The 19985-nt window shown below is 50.7% G+C and overlaps 7 protein-coding genes across 7 annotated transcripts; 3 read left to right on the top strand and 4 right to left on the bottom strand.

Annotated features, from left to right (window-relative positions):
- Positions 1-419: 419 nt before the first annotated feature.
- COCMIDRAFT_3506 (uncharacterized protein) lies at positions 420-3233 on the top strand (the record flags this gene model as incomplete). The annotated part of the gene is made up of 3 exons (XM_007687712.1): positions 420-445; positions 537-2424; positions 2472-3233. The coding sequence occupies 3 exons, from the start codon at positions 420-422 to the stop codon at positions 3231-3233; spliced, it is 2676 nt and encodes an 891-aa protein (XP_007685902.1).
- Positions 3234-5242: 2009 nt separating this feature from the next.
- On the top strand, positions 5243-5515 carry COCMIDRAFT_48071 (uncharacterized protein; the record flags this gene model as incomplete). Its single annotated transcript, XM_007687758.1, has 1 exon — positions 5243-5515. A coding segment is annotated over one exon (273 nt), but the record flags the coding sequence as incomplete, so codon positions are not given.
- Positions 5516-8581: 3066 nt separating this feature from the next.
- COCMIDRAFT_89818 (uncharacterized protein) lies at positions 8582-9949 on the top strand (the record flags this gene model as incomplete). Its single annotated transcript, XM_007687757.1, has 2 exons — positions 8582-8678; positions 8727-9949. The coding sequence occupies 2 exons, from the start codon at positions 8582-8584 to the stop codon at positions 9947-9949; spliced, it is 1320 nt and encodes a 439-aa protein (XP_007685947.1).
- A 1941-nt stretch (positions 9950-11890) lies between these two features.
- Positions 11891-12647, bottom strand: COCMIDRAFT_34942 (uncharacterized protein; the record flags this gene model as incomplete). The annotated part of the gene is made up of 3 exons (XM_007687731.1): positions 11891-12314; positions 12432-12572; positions 12634-12647. 3 exons carry the CDS (start codon positions 12645-12647, stop codon positions 11891-11893), a joined length of 579 nt encoding a protein of 192 aa, XP_007685921.1.
- Positions 12648-13045: 398 nt separating this feature from the next.
- On the bottom strand, positions 13046-15850 carry COCMIDRAFT_89938 (uncharacterized protein; the record flags this gene model as incomplete). The annotated part of the gene is made up of 5 exons (XM_007687756.1): positions 13046-13715; positions 13792-13904; positions 14317-14959; positions 15010-15138; positions 15294-15850. 5 exons carry the CDS (start codon positions 15848-15850, stop codon positions 13046-13048), a joined length of 2112 nt encoding a protein of 703 aa, XP_007685946.1.
- A 484-nt stretch (positions 15851-16334) lies between these two features.
- On the bottom strand, positions 16335-17589 carry COCMIDRAFT_34940 (uncharacterized protein; the record flags this gene model as incomplete). Its single annotated transcript, XM_007687730.1, has 3 exons — positions 16335-16905; positions 16954-17423; positions 17536-17589. 3 exons carry the CDS (start codon positions 17587-17589, stop codon positions 16335-16337), a joined length of 1095 nt encoding a protein of 364 aa, XP_007685920.1.
- A 403-nt stretch (positions 17590-17992) lies between these two features.
- On the bottom strand, positions 17993-19837 carry COCMIDRAFT_34939 (uncharacterized protein; the record flags this gene model as incomplete). The annotated part of the gene is made up of 1 exon (XM_007687729.1): positions 17993-19837. The coding sequence occupies one exon, from the start codon at positions 19835-19837 to the stop codon at positions 17993-17995; it is 1845 nt and encodes a 614-aa protein (XP_007685919.1).
- Positions 19838-19985: the final 148 nt, after the last annotated feature.

Below are 19985 nucleotides of genomic sequence, written 5' to 3'. Positions count from 1 at the left end.
ACGCCAGTTTGGAAAATCATCTACTTTTGCTTGTTACATGTACAGTGGTGTGACTTTGTGATTTTGCAATGGCAAAGTCATGACGCTTCAACAATGCCGCCTAATCCATGTCGGATGAATGATGTCAGCAGGGGTCTTTGGGGTTGGGGGCCGGGGCCGGGGCCGCTTGACTTTCGCGTTTGCGGCGAGCCAGGCGCGACGCGCTTTGTAGAGTGCCTGCCTGCCTGCCTAGGCAACTATACCCTACCTACCAACAGAGCATGCACCTCCGCTTCAATGCTTCTCGTTTCTGTTTAAAATCGCGCCTCCCTTTGGCTTTGCAACCCTCGCTTCGTTCTTTGCATTCGTCTCCCCGCTCGCTACGTCGAAATTGCCTACTGTTGCATTGGAGCGCGAATCATAGTTGTGCTCTCACAGCCATGGCTCCTAAGCAGGCGACACTAGGGTATGTGAAGTCTTCCCAGACTACTCTAGGGTGCGACTACACCCTTCAATAGTCTTTTGGTGGTAGTGCAGCGCTCACTGATATCCAATAGAAAGTTCTTTGGAAAACCCAACGGCGATGCAAAGCAACAATCGAAACTAGCCTTTTCTACAAAGCCAAAGCCAAGCAAGAAGGATTCAACACCGCAGGAAGAGCCGCAATCTTCACCAAAGGACCTGAAGAAGGAACAAGATGAGGAAGCCGACTCAGATGCAGAGGTCAGAGCGCCGGTGAAGGAGCAAGTAGAATCAGATGGCGAGGCAATGGAAATCGACAGCGTAAGCTCTGAGACTGGCAAGAAGAGGCCAATCAAAGAAAAGGTAGAAGAGGAGTCTGAGGAAGAACCTCCAAGCAAACGCCAACGGAGAAAACCTTGGGCGGAGAAGGAGACGCCGAAGAAGGCAGCTGCGAAACCAAAGACTGAAAAGACATCACCCAAGTCAAAGAAAGCCGCTGCTGTATCCAAGGCTACAGAGCCAGAAGATGATGAAGAGGAAGCGTCGACAAAGGCCAAGGGCAAGCAGGGCAAGAAAGGCAAGAAGGAGGCTGAAAAGTCTTCTGCATTAGCAAAGGAGGAAACAGAATCGAGCAAGGAGCAAGAAGAGGATGAGGTGGTCAGCTCTGAAGAGGAGCCTGAAGAGGTCAAGGTCAAGGCACGAAAGCAAGTACAGACAACCCTTGCGTCCAACACCAAGGACACATATCCCGACTGGAAACCAGGCGAGCCAGTTCCATATGCTGCGCTATGCACAACATTTTCGAAGATTGAGATGACGACGAAGCGCCTAGAGATTCTTGCACACTGCTCCTTGTTCTTGAGACAGGTGTTGCGGCTGACTCCATCTGATATGCTGCCAACTGTCATGCTCATGGTCAACAAGCTTGCAGCCGATTATGCAGGCATTGAGCTCGGCATTGGCGAATCTCTAATCATGAAGGCAATTTCCGAGAGTACTGGGCGGAGTTTACAACACATCAAGAGCGACCAGAACGAAATCGGAGACCTTGGCCTTGTTGCAGCCAAGAGTCGATCAAAACAACCTACCATGTTTAAACCTAAGGCATTGACAATCGAGGGTGTACGCAAGGGACTTATGGCCATCGCTACCGTCGAAGGGCAAGGTGCTCAGGGGCGCAAGGTCGATGGAATCAAGAAATTGCTATCCGCCGCAGATGCACACAACTCTGGCAAGAACGTTGATATTGAGAAGGACAAGGGTGGACCCAGTGAAGCCAAATTCATCGTCCGAACCCTCGAGGGTAAACTTCGACTGGGCCTTGCTGAGAGGACTGTTGTTGTAGCTGTCGCCCAGGCAATGATCTTCCACGAGATGTCGCTTCAGGGCAAGACGCCATCGACCGAGGATTTGGGCAAAGCAGAAGCTATGCTAAAGACGGTTTACAGCGAGCTGCCAAGTTACGAAGTCATCATCCCAGCGATGATTGAGCACGGCATCATGAATCTGCGCGAGAACTGTCGCCTACAGCCTGGTGTACCTCTGAAGCCTATGCTTGCCAAGCCAACAAAGTCCATCACGGAGGTCTTGGATCGCTTTGAAGGCAAGGACTTTACTTGCGAGTACAAGTATGACGGAGAGCGCGCACAGATTCACTTTGTCGCTCACGATGCAAAGATAGAGCTAGCTACTGAAGCACCCAGCGCTGGCAAGAGCGAGCGTGGCGTGTCTAACATTTTCTCGCGCAACTCTGAGGATCTATCCAAGAAGTATCCTGATATTCTCGCCAAACTGCCGACTTGGGTTAAAGAAGGCACAAAGAGCTTCGTTCTTGACTGTGAGACTGTTGCTTGGGATATGGTAGAGAAGAAGGTACTGCCTTTTCAACAGCTCATGACGAGGAAGAGAAAGGATGTCAAGGTCGAAGATGTCAAGGTCAAGGTTTGCGTTTTTGCCTTTGATATCCTCTATCTCAATGGCGAGGTATGTATGACGACTCGTGCTTGGTGACCAATTGCTGACATAATAAGGCACTGGTAACGAAATCATTCCGTGAGCGTCGCGAGCATCTCAAAGAAGCCTTCGTACCGGTCGAAGGCGAGTTTGCATTTGCCAAGTATGGCAATACCAACGAACTGGAGGAGATTCAGACGCTCCTTGAAGACTCAGTAAAGGAAGGCTGTGAAGGTCTCATGGTCAAGATGTTGGACGGGCCGGAATCTTACTACGAGCCATCCAAGCGCTCGCAGAATTGGCTCAAGGTCAAGAAGGACTATCTTGCCGGTGTCGGCGATTCCCTGGATCTTGTGGTGTTGGGAGCCTACTACGGCAAGGGCAAGCGTACCAGCTGGTATGGTGCCTTTTTGCTCGCGTGCTACAACCCTTCGACGGAAAAGTACGAAACAGTGTGCAACATTGGCACTGGTTTCTCCGAGGCCATCCTGGAAACCCTGCACAAGACGCTTTCCGAGATTGTCATTGACCGCCCGAAGCCATTCTACACACATTCGAGTGGTAACAAAGACCAGCCTGATGTGTGGTTCGAGCCGCGCTATGTCTGGGAGGTCAAGACTGCAGATCTTACCTTGTCGCCGCGGTACAAGGCAGCCGCAGCTGAAGTCGGTGGCGGTGGCAAGGGTGTCAGTTTACGTTTCCCACGTTTCATTAAGGAGAGGGAGGACAAGAAGCCGGATCAGGCGAGTTCAAGTCGTATGATTGCGGAAATGTACCAAAGACAGGAAAGTGTGGCCAAGAACAAGGGGCCTAGCGTTGATGATGACTTCGAGTATTGAGCAGCACTGGGATGATAGGCATAAGGAAGACAATATCCATTACGAGAGAAGACGATTGTCTTGCCATGTAGGTTTTGTTGTGTGCATATGTGTGTACTCATAGCACTCCCAACAAGAAAGCGTAGATTGACGACGGAGTCATGTGCCAGAAGTAGTAGGACCTATGCAGGATCCCTGCAGTGTAACTACCCGCCGTGCCTAGTTTTTCTCACACATGTTGGTCTTACGCCTATTTCTCTGGTTAGCGTCTATAGTGTAGGTATGCAGATCAATATCAAGTGTACATGGATGGGTGGGTAAGCGTGTACGGTGAGCCATGTCAGCTGCTTTTTTTGCTCTTGAACATAAAACTCTTACAGCCTAGAACTTGAGCATCGGATGATGAAGCTCCCATCTCTCATCGTTAGCACCTGCTCTTGTGCACAATCCCCCCCGTCTTCTCCACTATGGGCCAAGCCAAGCCACTGTCTTCACGGGAATAAACGCTCTGTCCATGTGGCCATTTTGTTTCCGCATCGCCCCCCCAGCCAATTTCATATGTACACCTATAGTATCCGAGTGACAATACTGGCCAAGAGCTGCAGGCGAGACGTGAGGTCTATTTTAGATCTCGATCGCATCTCCGCGGAGGGTCTTCCGCGCAGGGCGGTCCGCACGAGGCATTCCACGCACATGGATCTGCTCAGCGGTTCCCCCTTACGCAATCCTTCTGCTTGTCTTGGGCATAGCCCTACAAGCAATTCCTCTATAATGGGACTGTAATGGGGAAAAGCGGAGTGCGCCTAAGCATGTACCGTCTTTGCATACCATGTAAGTGCAAGACTGTGCACTTCCGGAACATGGAAATGGCCACTATGTACCCCACCTTGGAGCAGCAGGGTGGCTATCTTTTTTTTTCTCTGTCTATCAATCAGACCACGAAGTCCTCAAACACTAGCGGCATGGGGGAGGGGCAGACCCAGATCACGTGGCTCGCATGGGAATAAACCTGTTTGATGGGATTCCTCTGCTATGGCCGCCAGCAAATTTTGGCTCTGGGCCAGCACGGGCAAAGGCGACCGACAGAGAAGAAAGTAAAAGAAACACTCCACGGACAGCAGCAGCGGCTCCACTCCTCTCCAGCGCCCCGTGGTCTGGAGAGTTGGCTATGGGCGTATGCAGGGCGGTCATGGATGTACACTCAGCTGGAATCTTCTTCCAACCATGTTGTTTGGCGGTTGAAAAAGAAGCATGAATGACTCTTGGGGCTTTACTGCATCAGTCGTCGTGCCGGTATGTGCCTGTAGGCAGGATGCGATGGACGCAGGCGCAGTGGCAAACCGCCCTGAGCGCGCAATCTGATTGGCGGGCGGATAGCCGGCCTTCTTACACGTATGCGGACGCAGACATGCTGCGAGGACCTGAGCTCGGGCTACATTCAGCAATTCGATACGGAAAGAATGTCGAGTGTCTGAGTGCCCAGATCGGGGCTGGTTGGGTAACAGTAACATTCCAGAGGGTAGAGACTAGAAAGACGACCAGTCTCTTCAGTCGTACAGGCAAGACCGCGGCAATTTTTTCCCCCAAACCCTACGTCGGTGCAGTGCTTTCGTCACAATCTCATACTTGGAACCGATCGCACCCGCACTTCTCTGTCATTACCATTTTATCCCACTCGCTGGTTTGTGGAACTCTTCCCTACCCTCCCCTTCTGTACTCGTGGCTCGCCCGGCTCCTCTCTCTCAAGCAGATAAGCGGCCTTTGCCCCATTCGGCTTCTGTTGGCCGCCTGTGACATGCAATCACAGCAGTCAAACCCAGCTACTCCATGGGAAAACTCTGGGGGCAGGCCTCTTCGTGCTCTGCTCCCCGCAACATCACCCAGGAGCGAGCCTCCGCCCACACAGTCAAAGCGAGCTCGCGTAACCCTAGCTTGCGCGGCATGCAGAACTCGCAAAACCAAGGTACAGATTTAGTGCCTACATGAGCAAGCAAAGCGGTATAGACGGCGTCTGATGTGTATCTTTCTAGTGTAATGGTGAGCGCCCTCAGTGTAGTGAGTGTGCGGCTCGTGACAGCCAGTGTCAGTACAAGGAAACCGAAACTGCCCAAACCAAGCGTAAGCATCAGGACCTAGAAGAACTGTTCGAATTACTCAAGTCGCTGCCGTATGAGGACGCGTCCGAGACACTAGCACGAATCAGGGCGGGTGAGGAGCCGCGGGACATTGTCGAAACTATTACTCATGGCAATGTGCTTATGCAGATTGCCACGGAGATTGGGGGCAACAAGCCCAGTGCCGATGGGAGCCCGACTAAGAGCAGGAGAGGGAGCGCCAGCGGCATTGAAGATGAAGAAAAGACCGAGTCTGAGAGTGCCGCCGCCGGCGGCGGCGGTGGTGCTGGTGCTGGCGGCAGCAGCGGGGATACCCAGGAGCTAGAGCCAAGAACGGCAGATGTACCAACGAGAGAAAAGAGCCAGTGAGGCACTCATGAGAACTACCATCTTACGTACGTTTCGGAGATCGCTCCGCCCAACCGATGAGCCGCCTTTTGACAGCCGTTCCATAGATGGGCGGGGGGACCCGTGGAGGAGTGTCCCCCACCCCTTGATTCCGCCACCACCTACAACGAGACACGCGCGTCGATGTCCTTTCTTCCCGGAATTACGCAGGAGAACTGGCAGTCTACATCTTCTATGCGTCCAAAATCTACCTTCTCCTTATCGAGGCGTCGAATTCAAATCTTGTATCCATACTTTATCTTGTCTTCCAGCTGTAAGTCGAAACAATAATATCACTAGTCGTCTCTGATCAAGTATACCCCTAAGCTGTGACTAGAAATGTCTTCGAGGAAGCCTTGGCTGTCAACAATTTCTCTGTCTCTCTCAAGGAGTTCTACAAGTTTACATTTGCCCTCCAATCTGAATCTGTCCACCCCAACCCTCCTCGTCGAATAGGGCCTCGAGCCTGGCCACTCCTCTGTCGTATTGCCGTTTTTATCACCAAGCCTGTTTTTCTGAATATCCTTGCATATACGCTAGACAAGGCCCACCGTTTCGCTAAAGGCGGTTCCGAGGGATTGGTTTCCCTTGACCAATGACTGTGATAATTGCGAGGCCACACTTGACAGCACTGCGAAAACTTGTCAGATATGGTGACTCTGTTCCCCAGCGACATATCAACGACTGCCATGACAAAACGAAGCAGACTGGCAAGCACAACTACCACGGATGCCATCCCGCGTGTCCTAGCACAGCTCTCGTGTCCAATCTTGCCGTATTTAGCTAGGATTTCGCACTGAAGTCTGACACAAAGGTGCGTATTCTGAGTCCACTCACGAATAGCTATGCCGGCGCTGGATACACCTTTCTACACAATCTCACATAAACACGTAGAACAGTCCACAATCACCTACGAGGCGTCTTATCCTCCACCGCCCGCAAATCACCGCCAGCACGTTCCTCGAACCACCCGAGAAACCCCCCTCGTAGCCCAACGCCTCGATAAGCCACAAGATACATAATTCCACGTTCGATATCCCTACATAAGCCGATTATCTTCCCTTCCACGTTCGCTTCAGTCTACGACTCACAAAACGAATCCCATACGTATATACTAGACCATGATTCGAACCACGCCTCTCAGAGGCGCCCCAGAGGCATTTACACGTTTTTGTCCTAGGGTTTACACAGTACCTCGATACATCCCACAATTGCCATGCTGGTAGCGCGCGTACAGTTGAGAATCACTATGTGCAATCTGTCTGCCTACACCTGAATAGATCAGTCAATCCTTCCGATTACAAGACTCCCTAGCCAGCATTCGACAGAGTTTGTTTGCGCTTCACTCAGATCCTGTACAACCCGGGCCTATCTGAGCAAGTGGAGATTGAAGTGCGGCACATGCCGTCCAACCGCTTCTTCCACGCCAGTTTAGGCCTTTGTCGCACACATAGGACATTTCAGAATATAGTACTTGCAGGCAAAAAAAACATGAATTCTCGTCAGTACGCAAGAATTCAACCGGCGGTGAGATGATTAATCATTTTCTGTGGAGGAAGAAGAAGCATTGTCTACTGTTGGATGTGACTTAAATGGCACGACTAGCATGGCTATACGACAACTCAGTCAAGGTGTCGTTCTGCTGATGATTCGAGTGATAGCCAAGGAATGATATCAGAGAAAAATTATAGGACAAGAAGACAGACTTCATGTTGCCAAAAAAAGTATTCCAGTCTTATTGTTGTGATCTACCCTGCACCGAAGATTATCGGTAATTGTTGATACGCAAGCGTCGAATTTATGCATATCTAACCAGGCCCCCTGTACATTTTATACGAGCTAAACGACTTATATTGCGCGTTCATCAATATTCCTAATAAAGAAAGAAATAAAAAAAGAGCTACTTAGCAGCACCGAACACTAAGCACGTGAACAGTAAGCATGGACGCTGAAAGAGCCAAAAAAAAGGATGTCGCTAATACTTGGCGGTACTGGGAACTGTAGACATGTTAGAAGATGTCTCAGGACCACCAATGTTTTGTGAGGTTGAACGTACTCGAACCCAGGCTGGCGCGGATCTGGATCGGGACAACAGAGTTGTCCNCCAGCCACAACGCGACGTCATACCACTAGACCATACCACCTTAAGGTGTTTGATGTTGTTTTGATGGAAGTTTGAGAAGTTAGAATAAATATATCGCAAGCAAATTGATAAGTATGTTGCTTCGACAGCAATGCGGTTCGCAGGCCCGCCGTCGCCTATGTAGTGGTGGGGCATGGGACCCCGGCAAAATCGTGTGCCTCATGTTTTCACGTGCAGTGTCGGAATTGGAAAATAGTTAGAAGAGCTGACCCCCTTTGGATATACCTCACGCATATCAACTCCAAACGGTATTAACTATGGGCGGTTCGTTTTATGAATACATATTCAGTTGGGTAATCTTCTATCGGCCCACGCCGAGACACTGCGATAGGAACAGTAGTCAAATGTATTCATAGGTATCTTTGGACTTGAAGTTGAATCTTGCATGGTTTCTTTGATGCTTTTAACGAGATCATTTCTTTAAATAAAGTACCAGTCCAAACTAGCTCTTAAGGCATATGCAGTTTGCACATAGTATATACATTGCCCTTACACCAGGAATGAACATCAGAGTGTACCCTAATTCTCTAAGCTACGGTATAATAAAAATTGTAAATCGATGGCTAATGCATATTCATCGGAGAATGTTGAGCTGGAGCGAGACTGGATCGGGAACAGTGTTTGGCTAGGTCGCCCGTTCCGATTCGATTCCGGTTTTGCCGACGGTCGGGAAATTTTCTAGATGCGCAAGCAACACTCCAACAGCCCTCTCAGCCAACACCACCATGGCCGAACCAGGTGCGCAGACTCCGCCCGCTGGCGGGACATCCTCAGGGTCTGGGAAACGCCCAAGGCCTCCGAATCCTGTATGGAGAATGATGGGTAAGTTTTTTCTCCTGCATCGTGTAGGCTTCCAACTAACAGTCACAGGCCTGCCAAACTTTCGCTTCAGGCTACCATCGCGCAATTGGATGATATTTCTTTCTATTACTGGATCGTGGACTGCGGCGGTAACGTACGATCGCCGACAGAAAAGGCGCATACAAAAGAAATGGGCAACCGTGGTGGAACATATTGCACATGAGCCACTCGATGTACATCAGCTACCCCGAAAGCTCACTGTATATCTATCTGCACCGCCAATGGATGGCTTGGTATCTGTGCGCGATCACTTTCACGAATATGTTAAGCCTATTCTTGTCGCAGCAGCGATGGACTGGGATGCGGTCGAGGGTCGAAGAGAAGGGGACGTCAGAGCAGGTTTAGCAGAGCGGATACGAAAGTTGAGGAAGAAGAGAGGAGAGCCAACTGCTGAGCCGATAGAACCAGGCCTTGCGGAGGAGCTGGAAGGCTTAAGGCAAAGAGCAGGAGTAAGTGAGTGGCCTGGTCCAGGAGGAGATATTGTTATTGGACGACACACATGGAAAGAATATGTGCGGGGACTGCATGAGGGCTGGTTGGGTCCATTGGGCCCTCCGCCAACGCCAGAGCCGTTGATAGAGGCAAAGCCAGTGGAAAACACTACCACCGTACCTACTACAACCGACGACGCATCCCCCACAGCAACCACCAACCCCAAAAAACCAGAAGAGGCGGGAAAGCCAAAAGAGGAAGAGAAGAAAACGAAGAAGAAGCAACCTCCGCCTTTTATTACGACAGCTGAATATCAGAACGCGACGCTCTCTCCAAACTGCCCACAGGCCCTCGGTCCTGCTGCCGTCATTCCTTTCCCCCACCTTCTCGGCTTCTTTAATTTCCCAATCCGAATGTACCGCTTCTTGAATCAGCGAAAGGTAGCGGAAGCCGCTGGTAGAGAGACTGCAGCCGCAGTCCTGGGTGCGTATCGACCTTTCGAGTCTTCAGGTGAGGGCATCGACAGGGAGCCAGAACAAAAACAAATACTTGCACATGAAGAGCCAGACTGGCACAAGAGCGCGAAGAAGCGGGAAGAAGGAGAGACAAAAGAGAGGGTCTTATTAGAGGACATGGTGCTAGATCCGCGGATCACAGAACGCATGAGGCGCTTCGCGCTGGACGCTGAGGTTGAAGAGCGTGCAAAGAGCATTTCTGTGCCAGCAGGATCATCTTGGTTCAGTTCTCTCTGGCCAAAAGAGAAGCCCAAAGCCGCTTGGGAAGGATTGAGTGACGACTAAAGCACCCGCATATACCACCATCTCCCCTTCTATCTTGTGTTTATAGCAGTTGAGACCTGTAAGAGTAGACATGTACCATGATAGCATCTAGCAGCGTGAATGATACCATATAAGTTTCTTGCCGAGAAATAGATCTCTTTCTTCTGATTACATGACATGTCCCCATGCTAACCTAGAGACTGGAGGTAGTAGAGCTTGGCATTGACCAGCTGCCCCGCCAATGGTCCGAAGGAAGCTTCGAGTCGAAATGCTATCGCGCCACACTCGCAATCAACAACAACAACCTCCACACGGTGTAAAACACGTGTCACGAAGTATACTGCTAGAGCGAAATAGTGCCAAACACTCTACAGCCAGTTCGCGACACGCCTTCAGACAGCAGACATACAGCCATCATGGTAAGCTGCCCCACTCTATGCAAGTAAACTTAGCTGACAACAATAGGCTTTCCAATCCAAGAAGCGCCTTGCGCTTGCGATCATCGACTTCCTCCAGACTTCGCAGACCGATGGCTCAGTAGCCCCCGATGACGCGGAACAGCTCGAGGTTGCCGCCAACTGCATCAGCGAGGCGTTCAAGGTCGACCTCGACGATCAGGCTGCAAAGAAGGATGCAATTGGTGACCAGAACCTACTCGCAATCTACAACGTCTATGAGAAGCTGAAGGGGAAAACGACCGCGACCACTGAGGGCGGTTCATCTGCAAAGGAGGCTCGCCCAGCAACACCACAGACGCCTGCTGCTAGCGCATCAGGACCTGGTGGACCCAACAAGGATGAAGCTGAGAGGCTAAAGGGATTAGGTAACGAGGCGATGAAGAAGAAGGATTACGAATCTGCCGTCAAGCACTACACTGCTGCGCTGGAAATCGTACCACTTAACCCCATCTACCTTTCCAACCGCGCCGCGGCGTACTCGGGTCAGGGCAAGCACGAGTTGGCTAAGGAGGACGCCGAGATGGCAGTCGCTGCCGACCCCAACTACTCCAAAGCATGGTCGCGTCTTGGTCTCGCAAAGTTTGTGCTTGGTGACGCAAAGGGTGCTATGGAGGCGTACAAATCCGGTATGGATGCTGAGGGCGGTGGCTCAGATGTCATGCGCAGGGGATACGAGACCGCCAAGAGAAAGGTAGAAGAAGAGGGTGGAGACGTCGGCGCTGCCGATGCGCCTCGAGGTGGTGCAGGTGGCGGCATGCCTGACCTCTCTTCGCTGGCTGGTATGCTCGGCGGCGGTGGAGGCGGTGGCGGTATGCCTGATCTCGCCGGTCTCATGCAGAACCCGATGATGAGGCAAATGGCCCAGAACCTGATGAGCAATCCGGATATGATGAATAATCTCATGAACAACCCTAGGATAGCGGAGATGGCTCAACAGTTTGGTGGCGGCGGCGGTGGACGAGGAGGAGGTGCAGGCGGAAGTGGTGGTGGCATGCCCAACATCTCGGATCTCATGAATGACCCGAGCATAGCTGAGATGTAAGCGAAGTGACTTAACGAAAACATTACGAAAGCTAACGACGTATTAGGGCCCGCAACTTTATGGGTGGAGGCGGAGGTGCTGGTGCTGGTGCTGGTCGCGGAGCAGGAGCCCCCCAATAAGTCGTCGACTAGTATAGTACAGGCGATAGCAGGATTGCTACAAAGTGTAGTTTACGAGCAAAATAATGATACCATGTTCACTTGCTTTGGTGGTTTCGTGTCACTTACTGGAACGCTGCTACCTATGTGACTCTTGTGACCTCGACGCATTCCTGAGGCGCGTTCGCAGGCATAATCTTCAAGAGTTTCTGCAGCCAGCTGTTACATCTATCCAGCTTCCCAGAAAAAGAATCATATCTGCAGCCCTTGTGCTGCTCGATCCACGAACCTGTAAACTTCGTACTCCTATCATCACTCCATCAATTGATTTCCACGCCATCCTCTCTCTCTCTCTCTCTCTCTCTCAATCCAACTTCAATCCCCACAGCCCATCTCCCAGATAATGACCCGTCTCACACGCCTGCCCCTTCTTAACCTTCTTCATCTCCTCAGTCCCCATCTTCAGCACGCCCACCATACACGCTGTCTCCTTGCCCTCCGCCTCAATAACCACGACCGCACCCTCCTTCAACTCCTCCGCCCCGTACTTTTCTTTATCCTCATCGCTCAAATCAGCACCTGGTAGGCGGCCACCAGGAGATGTGAGACCAGGCGCCATAAGCGTAGCGCCTGAGAGCACGAAGCGGATTGCGCCGCGGTCGATGCGCAGACGGTTGAATGCAAAGGGGTATTTGTGCACGAGGGTAAGGTGCGGGAGGAGTGCGTCGTCCATGTGTTGGAAGAAGAGGGGTGTCGAGTTTAGCGTGTAGAGGGATACGCGGTCGGGTCTAATGTTTGGGTAAATCACTATTAGTTTTCCATCTTCTCATAAAAGTGTCGTGGTTAGTGTTGGCGGTGCATGTCCGTATAGACTGCCACTGTTGGTATATGCAAGTGATACGTACAGCTTTACGAGGTCCAATTGCTCTTTTTTGGGCAGTATGTCTTCGATATACGGTTCTAGCTTTGGGTACTCTTCGAGGACTTTGGAGCGGATACCGCGTTGCGCGCTGGATTTTACTTTGGATTTCGCGCCGGGGGTTATGCTGCGGTTTTGTTAGCTTCTTTTTTTGTTTTTGTAAATATGAGCTAGGAAATGAAGCTGACTCTTTCTTAAACATATTGGCGGTTGCAGGTTGGAGGTAGAGGTGAGTTACAGGGTGCGTGCTTGGTGTTGAGACTTGCTTGCGGCTGCCCCGCGGTCGCATAGGTGCCCCTCATTGGAACACGCTAGTGGGTTGCCGTTCAGGGCTCGCGTGCCTGACGTTTGCTTTTGGTCAATGCATTTTTTGGACATCGACGTATACTTAGATCCCTTACTAAAATCTTCCGTGGTTTGTTATTTAGCACCATGAGCCGTGTCCGGCTTGCAACCATGACGCGAAAATTGTATACAAATGGGTCGTTATCAATGTCAGGTTATTGTCCATCAGTTGTATGGATTAGCATTGGAACAGACTACAAGGATCTGAATTAACCTCCTCATGTGTACTATTACATTCAAGTCCAATAGCCACGCTCAAGGCAGCCCCCTGCCGCTGTTGACAGCGTCTGCTAGCTGACTCGTTCCCGGTCTGTTTTCAGCATACCTCTCGTAGCTATCCAGATAAAGCTCATCGGTGCTCGTAGTCATCTTTACATTCTTATCCGCTTCAATTGCATCGACCCACTGCTTCCACCTGCTCCCTGCCTCGGCCTCTGGCCATCCCCTGTATGGCCCCAGCACTCTTCGTAACCGGATGATCCAAGGTGCAATCTGCACGTCTACGAAAGAAATATGGGGACCAAGGAAAAAAGGCCCCGTAGGATCTGCTGCATCGACGAGCTTTCCAATTTGATTACGAAACTCGGTGGCATGCGAAACTTGATCGTTTTGGTCCTGAGCTTGGAGGAGCTTGTAGAAGCAAGGAATAATGTTGCGATTGATGTGATCGGACCAGAGTCTTGACGTAGCACGGCTCTGGGCATCAGGAGGTAGGAGAGGCGGCCCTTTCTGGAGGTCTTCGAGATACTCCATAATTACCGTAGACTCATGGGTTGACCATGTTGGGCCATGCCTAATCGCAGGTACCAAACCACGTGGATTGACGTCAAGAAGGCTCTGTGGCTTTTTGTAGGGATCGACTTCAATGTACTGATAGGGTATCTGCTTGTGCTCTAGTGATATCCAGACACGCTGCACGAAAGGGCTTTGTCATGTTAGCACTGCATGTATGACGTCATCCAATTATATGGCGTGCTTTCGGATCTAGATAGAAGACTTACCAAAATGCGCTGCCGTACAACTTGAGATCATCTTCTTTTGAGTGGTTCTTTACTGTTGTCAAAGCATTGCCAGTGGCCTTTTTGTGGTATGTCTTTTTGGAAGGATCTCCGCCCTGGTTGGTATCGGTCATCTTATGTCGTACAGATATGGTAGTGAATTTTAACTTGAATTGAGTTTCGGGGAAATAGGTAGATTGGTAAGAGACGGTCGGGCAAGACAAAAGACGACTGGTATAGAGTGATGGTGCTTGACAGATGATAGCGCGAATAGGATTGAAAACAAAAGGCATTAACGCTGTGCTGAAGCACAAAAGAATTGTCTAGTGAAGAAAATGGGGCAAAAGTGCAAGTAGAGCAAAATCCGCGCATACGAAATGCTGGGGTGGAGGGTTTTAGGCAAGCATCAAGATGACATATGCGCTCAATTCGTTGGCATAATGGGCCTTCGTTACACGCTATCGTGACCAAGCATTTCAACAGAGCGAGAAAGTAACGTGAAACACACAATGGAAATGAGGAGCTTACATGCGATTTCTTTTTGTCTTCTTTGTCCGCTTTCATCTGCCATCTGATAACACTATTCTTCTTCACTCGATCACTTTCTTCAAGGGTATGTTTATGTGGTCCAGCAACACCATCACCTTTGCCATTTCCACCGTTCCCGTTCACCCTTTGAAAGGTGTAGAACTTTTGGGGCGGAAGACTGGGTGGCGGCATATACTGTTGTAGGCTCACCTCTGGTTGGCCGCTCATATTTGGAGGCATGTCCCAAGCTCCAGCTGGCTGTTGTGACAGCAAAGGACCTTGACCGAAGAACTGAGGATTTGGGCTCTGATTTTGATCTACCACCTGGCCCGGGTTCATTGGTGGTTGTGTTGATATCGAACTTGGACCGTCATTCTCGGTACCTGGAGGCGGGCGTCCAAGCTGTTCTTCATACTCTTGACGATCAAAAAACTCGGTGATTTTGATCTTCACATCGCACAAATCTCGCTCTCGCGCTACTCTCTTCCGCTTCTTCTTGTCTGGGTCTGTGGACTTCTTGGTCCCTGGCGGACGCCCCTTTAGCCGACAGTCCCAGTAATGGGATACAAAGCGCTTGCGTTTGTGTTTTTGCGTCGAGCGATGCGAGTAGATGTTGTCGATGTGTGGGAAATAGGTTTGGAACCTTGATTCGGATTAGGACGCAATCATACAAATAAGCATGGAAGTTCTTACTGCTCCTCGGTCAACGTGATCATGTCATCCACGTGAAAAAGCCTTTTTCTCCATTCTTCTAAATTTGGCGGGTTCGGAATGAGCTTGAGGCCTTGAAATTGGCCATGGCTCGAGAATGGGGCGTCATCACTGTCATATTATCAGCAGCTGTCTAACAGAACAGCAGTATTCACGTTTAGACGAGTTGAAAGAGTCTGTGCAGCTTTTGTGTAGTGAATTAACAGCTGATGTGCGTACAAAAACCTTCAACGCGATCTTGATTGTGGCAGGTGGTGTCAACATACCCGTCGCGCCCTTCCTGACGCTGCTTCTGCGTCTGCGGTTGTGGTTGCGGTTGCGGCTGCTGCTGCTGCTGCTGCTGCTGGAGAGGCGCCTGTTCTACGTGCTGTGGCAAGGGATGGGTCGTTTGGAGTGTGGTCGGTACAGACGGCGAGAAAGGGAGCTGCTGAATTGGCTTTTGCGCTACCTCGGGTGCAGCGATATGGTAGTGTTGTTGGGTATGTTCCTGGAGCGGGGGAGGGGGCGCATCTATGAAACGCGGGCTGGCGACATGTTGCTGGTAGCTCGCAGCCGGGAATGGTGGATAGGATCCAGAAGGCGGCAGGCCACGCTGCTCAAAGTGGACGGGCAGGGCATGCGACGGAGGCTGTGGTTGGGGTGGGCCGGTCAGGGCGTATGGTTGTTGGTATACTATGTCGGTGGTGTGTAGGGTCTGAAGCTCGGGCAGCCCCTGGTGGTGGTGGGAGTACAACGTGCCATCGGTCGACTGGTGGAGCGTCTGAAGAGACTCAGGGTGCAATCGAAGCTGCTGCTGGAGGACGGGCGAAGAGGCTTGTTGCATGATGGCGCCGTTGTTGGACGCTGCTTTAGCCCAAGCCGTTTCCGTGACAGAGGCTGCTTTCCCGATGGTCCCCGATAGCCGGCTTGCCGCCTGATATTGCTGGGTATGTGTAAGTATATATGTATGTATTCTAGCTCGAGATACGCGCTTCACATGGAGAGTCCCTAGTCTATGTTGCGACACTATCTTGTTTACTTTGTCTGATTCAGCTCTGTATGTGGCTTTTGCCCAGCTGCACGCCTAGAACAGCATTCAGCCGCCTGACTGGGCAGCGCTTGAGCTTCAACGCTTTGGCAGCACCGCCAACTTTGGGTCATCTCGACACTCAAGCACACGCTACAAACGTCTCTTCGCATATCCGCCCTTTTCCTCTCGTCTAAAAGATCAAACCCAGTCCCGTCAAAGGAACCGCTAACCCACAACGCCATGCCCATGCCGTGACGAAGAGAAGCATAATCATAAACACAACCAGACCCACCTCCATTTACTCTCCGGGCAGCAAATTGCTCTTAACAGCAAACATCTTGGACGTGACACCCGCCGTGAAGCCATCCACTTGCCTTGAATACTGCTCCACCTGCCTCGAATTGAGGAGCGTCTCCAGTCTGCTTGGCTCTTGGGGCAGCTTGAAAAGTCGCTGCCACTCGTCTTCTGGGAGGAGTGACTGCTTAGAGGCAGTGCGCGCAGCATTCTCTGCTTTGCGCTTTTGTTGCCAGGCAGTAATCTTGGCCTGCTCACGAGCGAGAGATCGCTGGTAGTACTGGTAGTTGTTGATCTCAGTGTGGTGATTCTCGATGCTCTCGAGGAGTAGATCGCACGTCTTCTCCAGGAATGGGTCGATGGAGAGATCAAGCGAGTCGTAGTTGGGAAACAGAGGTGGCTGAGGGATGTTGGGATCTTGCTGCAGAGCAGCTAGGTTGGGTGGGAACTTAAGCTCCTCCTTTGGTGCGCTCGACGGCAATTGGTGGAAAAGAGAGGTGAGGAGGTGCGAGTTGTGAATGGTTACTGGAAGCTCAACTAGGATGTCGTGGTAGCGAAGGCCGCTCTTTTGTAGACTGCATTTGTTAGCACCACTCTCAGGCTTCGCGGATGTGCCTACATACCTCTCAGTTGTGAACTTGCCCTCCTTGTATGCTGTTACGAACGAGGGCGACAGCCTATATGCGCGCAGGTTCAGGGTACCTTGCGAGCTCCTGCTCACGTCATACACCAAGGCGACAGTCCTCTCGTTTGGCTGGCTCTGGTAGAAATATTGGTTCTCGATTGTGTTCAAGTTGACAAAGTTGCCCATGCTTGTGCTGGTATACCAGCCTACGTTGTTCGCATCTACATTGACTTCACGGAGGAATTTAATCATCTCGTTGCTGTAGGCAATGTTCTGCTTTGCGCGAGGGGCGGCTGCGGCGAGGTTTGCGGCGGTTTCATTCTGTCCGTCGGCCTGTGCGGGAGAGACGTCGGGGAAGGGGAAAGAGTTTGTAATCTCCAAGACATTGTTCTTCTCCATACCGACTATGCTGCCAGTCGCGATCGAAGGGAACGACTTGCCGCTAGCAGTGGCAATCTTAATCGCAACCTGAAGGCCAAACGTCAGCCTCTCACTCTTGCAGCTCACTGGAGAAAAGCATCTTGATGGCACAATAGCGGGGCGCACAGTGGGGTGCTGCCTCTGCGCTTTTCCAACGTACCAGGGCATCGATCTGTACTGTCTTGAACAGCACATCCTTCTGAGTGTCCGCCATTGTGAAGTCGGAGGTATACGTCGTGGGAGGACTCGGCGAGAATGCTAACGTTGGGCGTCCGTCGTGTCAGGAAGCAGAATTCGGACTCAGTGACTCTGCCAAGATTCACGCCGCAACCTAAGCGAACACATAGCGCTAGCTCGAAAATGGTCAAGCCCGTCCTTCCTCATCCTTTCCAGATACCCATGAAATGGGACAGAAGATGCCTCAAGGCTTTGCTTTATGTTTTCTATGAAATCACGTGTGGTATCTCCAAGAATTTGTAAGAAGAGCAAATTATAGTTCAAGATTTAAGATAACAGCGCCCCCCGTAGATGCAATGGTATTCAACTGATGATCAATAATTCCTCCCGTTTGTTTGTTTTGCCCAAGTATACTCCAACAGCATGAAAAACGCTCGACTTCAAATCATGTCCTGATCCGAGCCACTTTTGCTACCCTCTATATCTTCCGGAACTTCTAGCCCTGGAGGTACTTTCTCTTCCTCGTCTTTGATCTCAACCACTTCCGTGGAAACACACGGTGCGTTTACTTCAACAATATTCTTCCGTTTTTGATTGCTATACGGATTCCATCGTGGTACTACGGGCTGACGCTGTGGCTTGCGGTTGCTAGCTTTCGGGTTCCTCGCGATGGAGCCATCGTCCATGCGCATCCATTCTGTATCTTCATTGTCGATGTGATCTGAAATATCTGCATCATTCTCATCTTCCCAAATCATGAGGTTGGTCCCGTTAATCTCTATTGATCTGCCACCGGTGCGAGGAACGAAGAACACATCATCGCCAGTCTTGCTGAAGTCTTGTTCCCAAGTCTCCTTTTGCTGGAGCTTGAGAATGTACTCCATTGGTAAAGCATACAAGACATTGTCGTCTTTGTCATAAAGCTCTTTGAGCGGATAGTCAAGGCAAGCCAGCCCAAATTTACAATCGATCCGGCTGGATAAAGGGTGTATGCGACCACCAAAGATTTTCAGTTCAAAAGAGATTCCACTTTCTGTCCACATGTTGTCGCCAAAGAAAACTTCTGGCTCAGAAAGCAGAGGGTGGTCGTGATGCGGTCCAGAGACCTCGCAGAAATGCGCTACTTCATGTGCCAGGCATGTAGCCAAAAACATGTTGTATCGCAATACCATGGCTGGTTCGCGATATCGTAAGAGGCTGAGCTTTTTGGCGGTAGTGTAGAAGTCTGAATGCAAGCAGATCCGGCTAGTATGACACTTGTGGTTGATTTTTCGCATCAAACCATTCTTATAGTCCTTTACCAACCCCATTGACGCGTATGCAGTCTCTGGCGGTAGAGGATCGTGATGAAAGTAGAAGTGCAAAGTGTCGATTTGGTTGTCCAGGAAGTTTCTGAATGTTGTTCCGCGCTCTTCAGACCATGTTACGTCTTCCTTGATACGAAGGCATGGCTGGCCATACATTGCTGAAGTTTCTTGACAGCGCTCCCGCTTCCCAAAAACGAGGGTATGCCAAAAGTGAGATGTTGCCCGAGAGGTCACTAGCAACGTGGCAAGCTGTAAAGCTGGTTTCATCACCTCATAAATCCCATCTGGACAGCCATGCCAGTTTTCCAAACGAAAGATTGGGTGGATGTGATTGTCAAGCGTGCACAACGGTGCAGGTCCGTTCTCCCCAAAAGCCACAGCTTGCTTCTTGATCAGATCAACTGGATCAAATCCAAGCTTCACCGCTTTCTTCTTCGAGTTTTCCTTACGATGGCCTAGAAGCCTCCGGTACTTCTCCAACGCTTTCCGATCAGCTATCTGAGCAAGATGGTGGTTGATTGAAATGCTCAGCTGTAGGCCAAAATCCTTAGGTACTTCGATTGTTGAAGGAGTAAAAGAAAGTGATTTTTGATAACTCAAGACATCGGGTAGATCATTGACTAGCTTGTCGATACATTCGTCCATGATCTTGCCTTCTTTCATTTTGTGAAGGAGCACTGCATTTTCGCCCGTGTCTTCAGCTTGCAGATCACCGTCGCCGCCACCAGGGAGAAGGTGTCGCAGTTTCTTCGACAAAGCTGGGGGCGGTCCACATTCCGGAGGTGGAGTGACTGACTCTGTGGGTGTCCAATCCATGCTATCCGGATCTGGTCCCAGAAAAGCAGCTTTCGGTGCATCATTCTGAGCCGTCGCTTCTTCTTCCTCGTCGGGTCCAAAGTCTTGTCTTAATCGATCCTCAATGAGCTGGGTTGTATGCAGCATCGCTTCATAAGCTTTACGGTACCTAAAAGGATCCATTCTGGCCGGCGTTGGTATCCCAGAAGGTTATGGTCGGATGAAGATCGAGCCAATAAATGCGCAGATTCGAAGCTCAATCGACTTGTATGCAAGAGATGTGAATATAAATGGCTGTGTATAACGTCGGTTTGCTGGGTTCCAATGTCCT

This window comes from Bipolaris oryzae (genome assembly GCF_000523455.1).
Source record: "Bipolaris oryzae ATCC 44560 unplaced genomic scaffold scaffold_33, whole genome shotgun sequence".
Lineage (NCBI taxonomy): Eukaryota > Fungi > Ascomycota > Dothideomycetes > Pleosporales > Pleosporaceae > Bipolaris > Bipolaris oryzae.
Note: the sequence above shows the minus strand (reverse complement) of the source record. Positions and strands in the feature narration are given on the sequence as shown.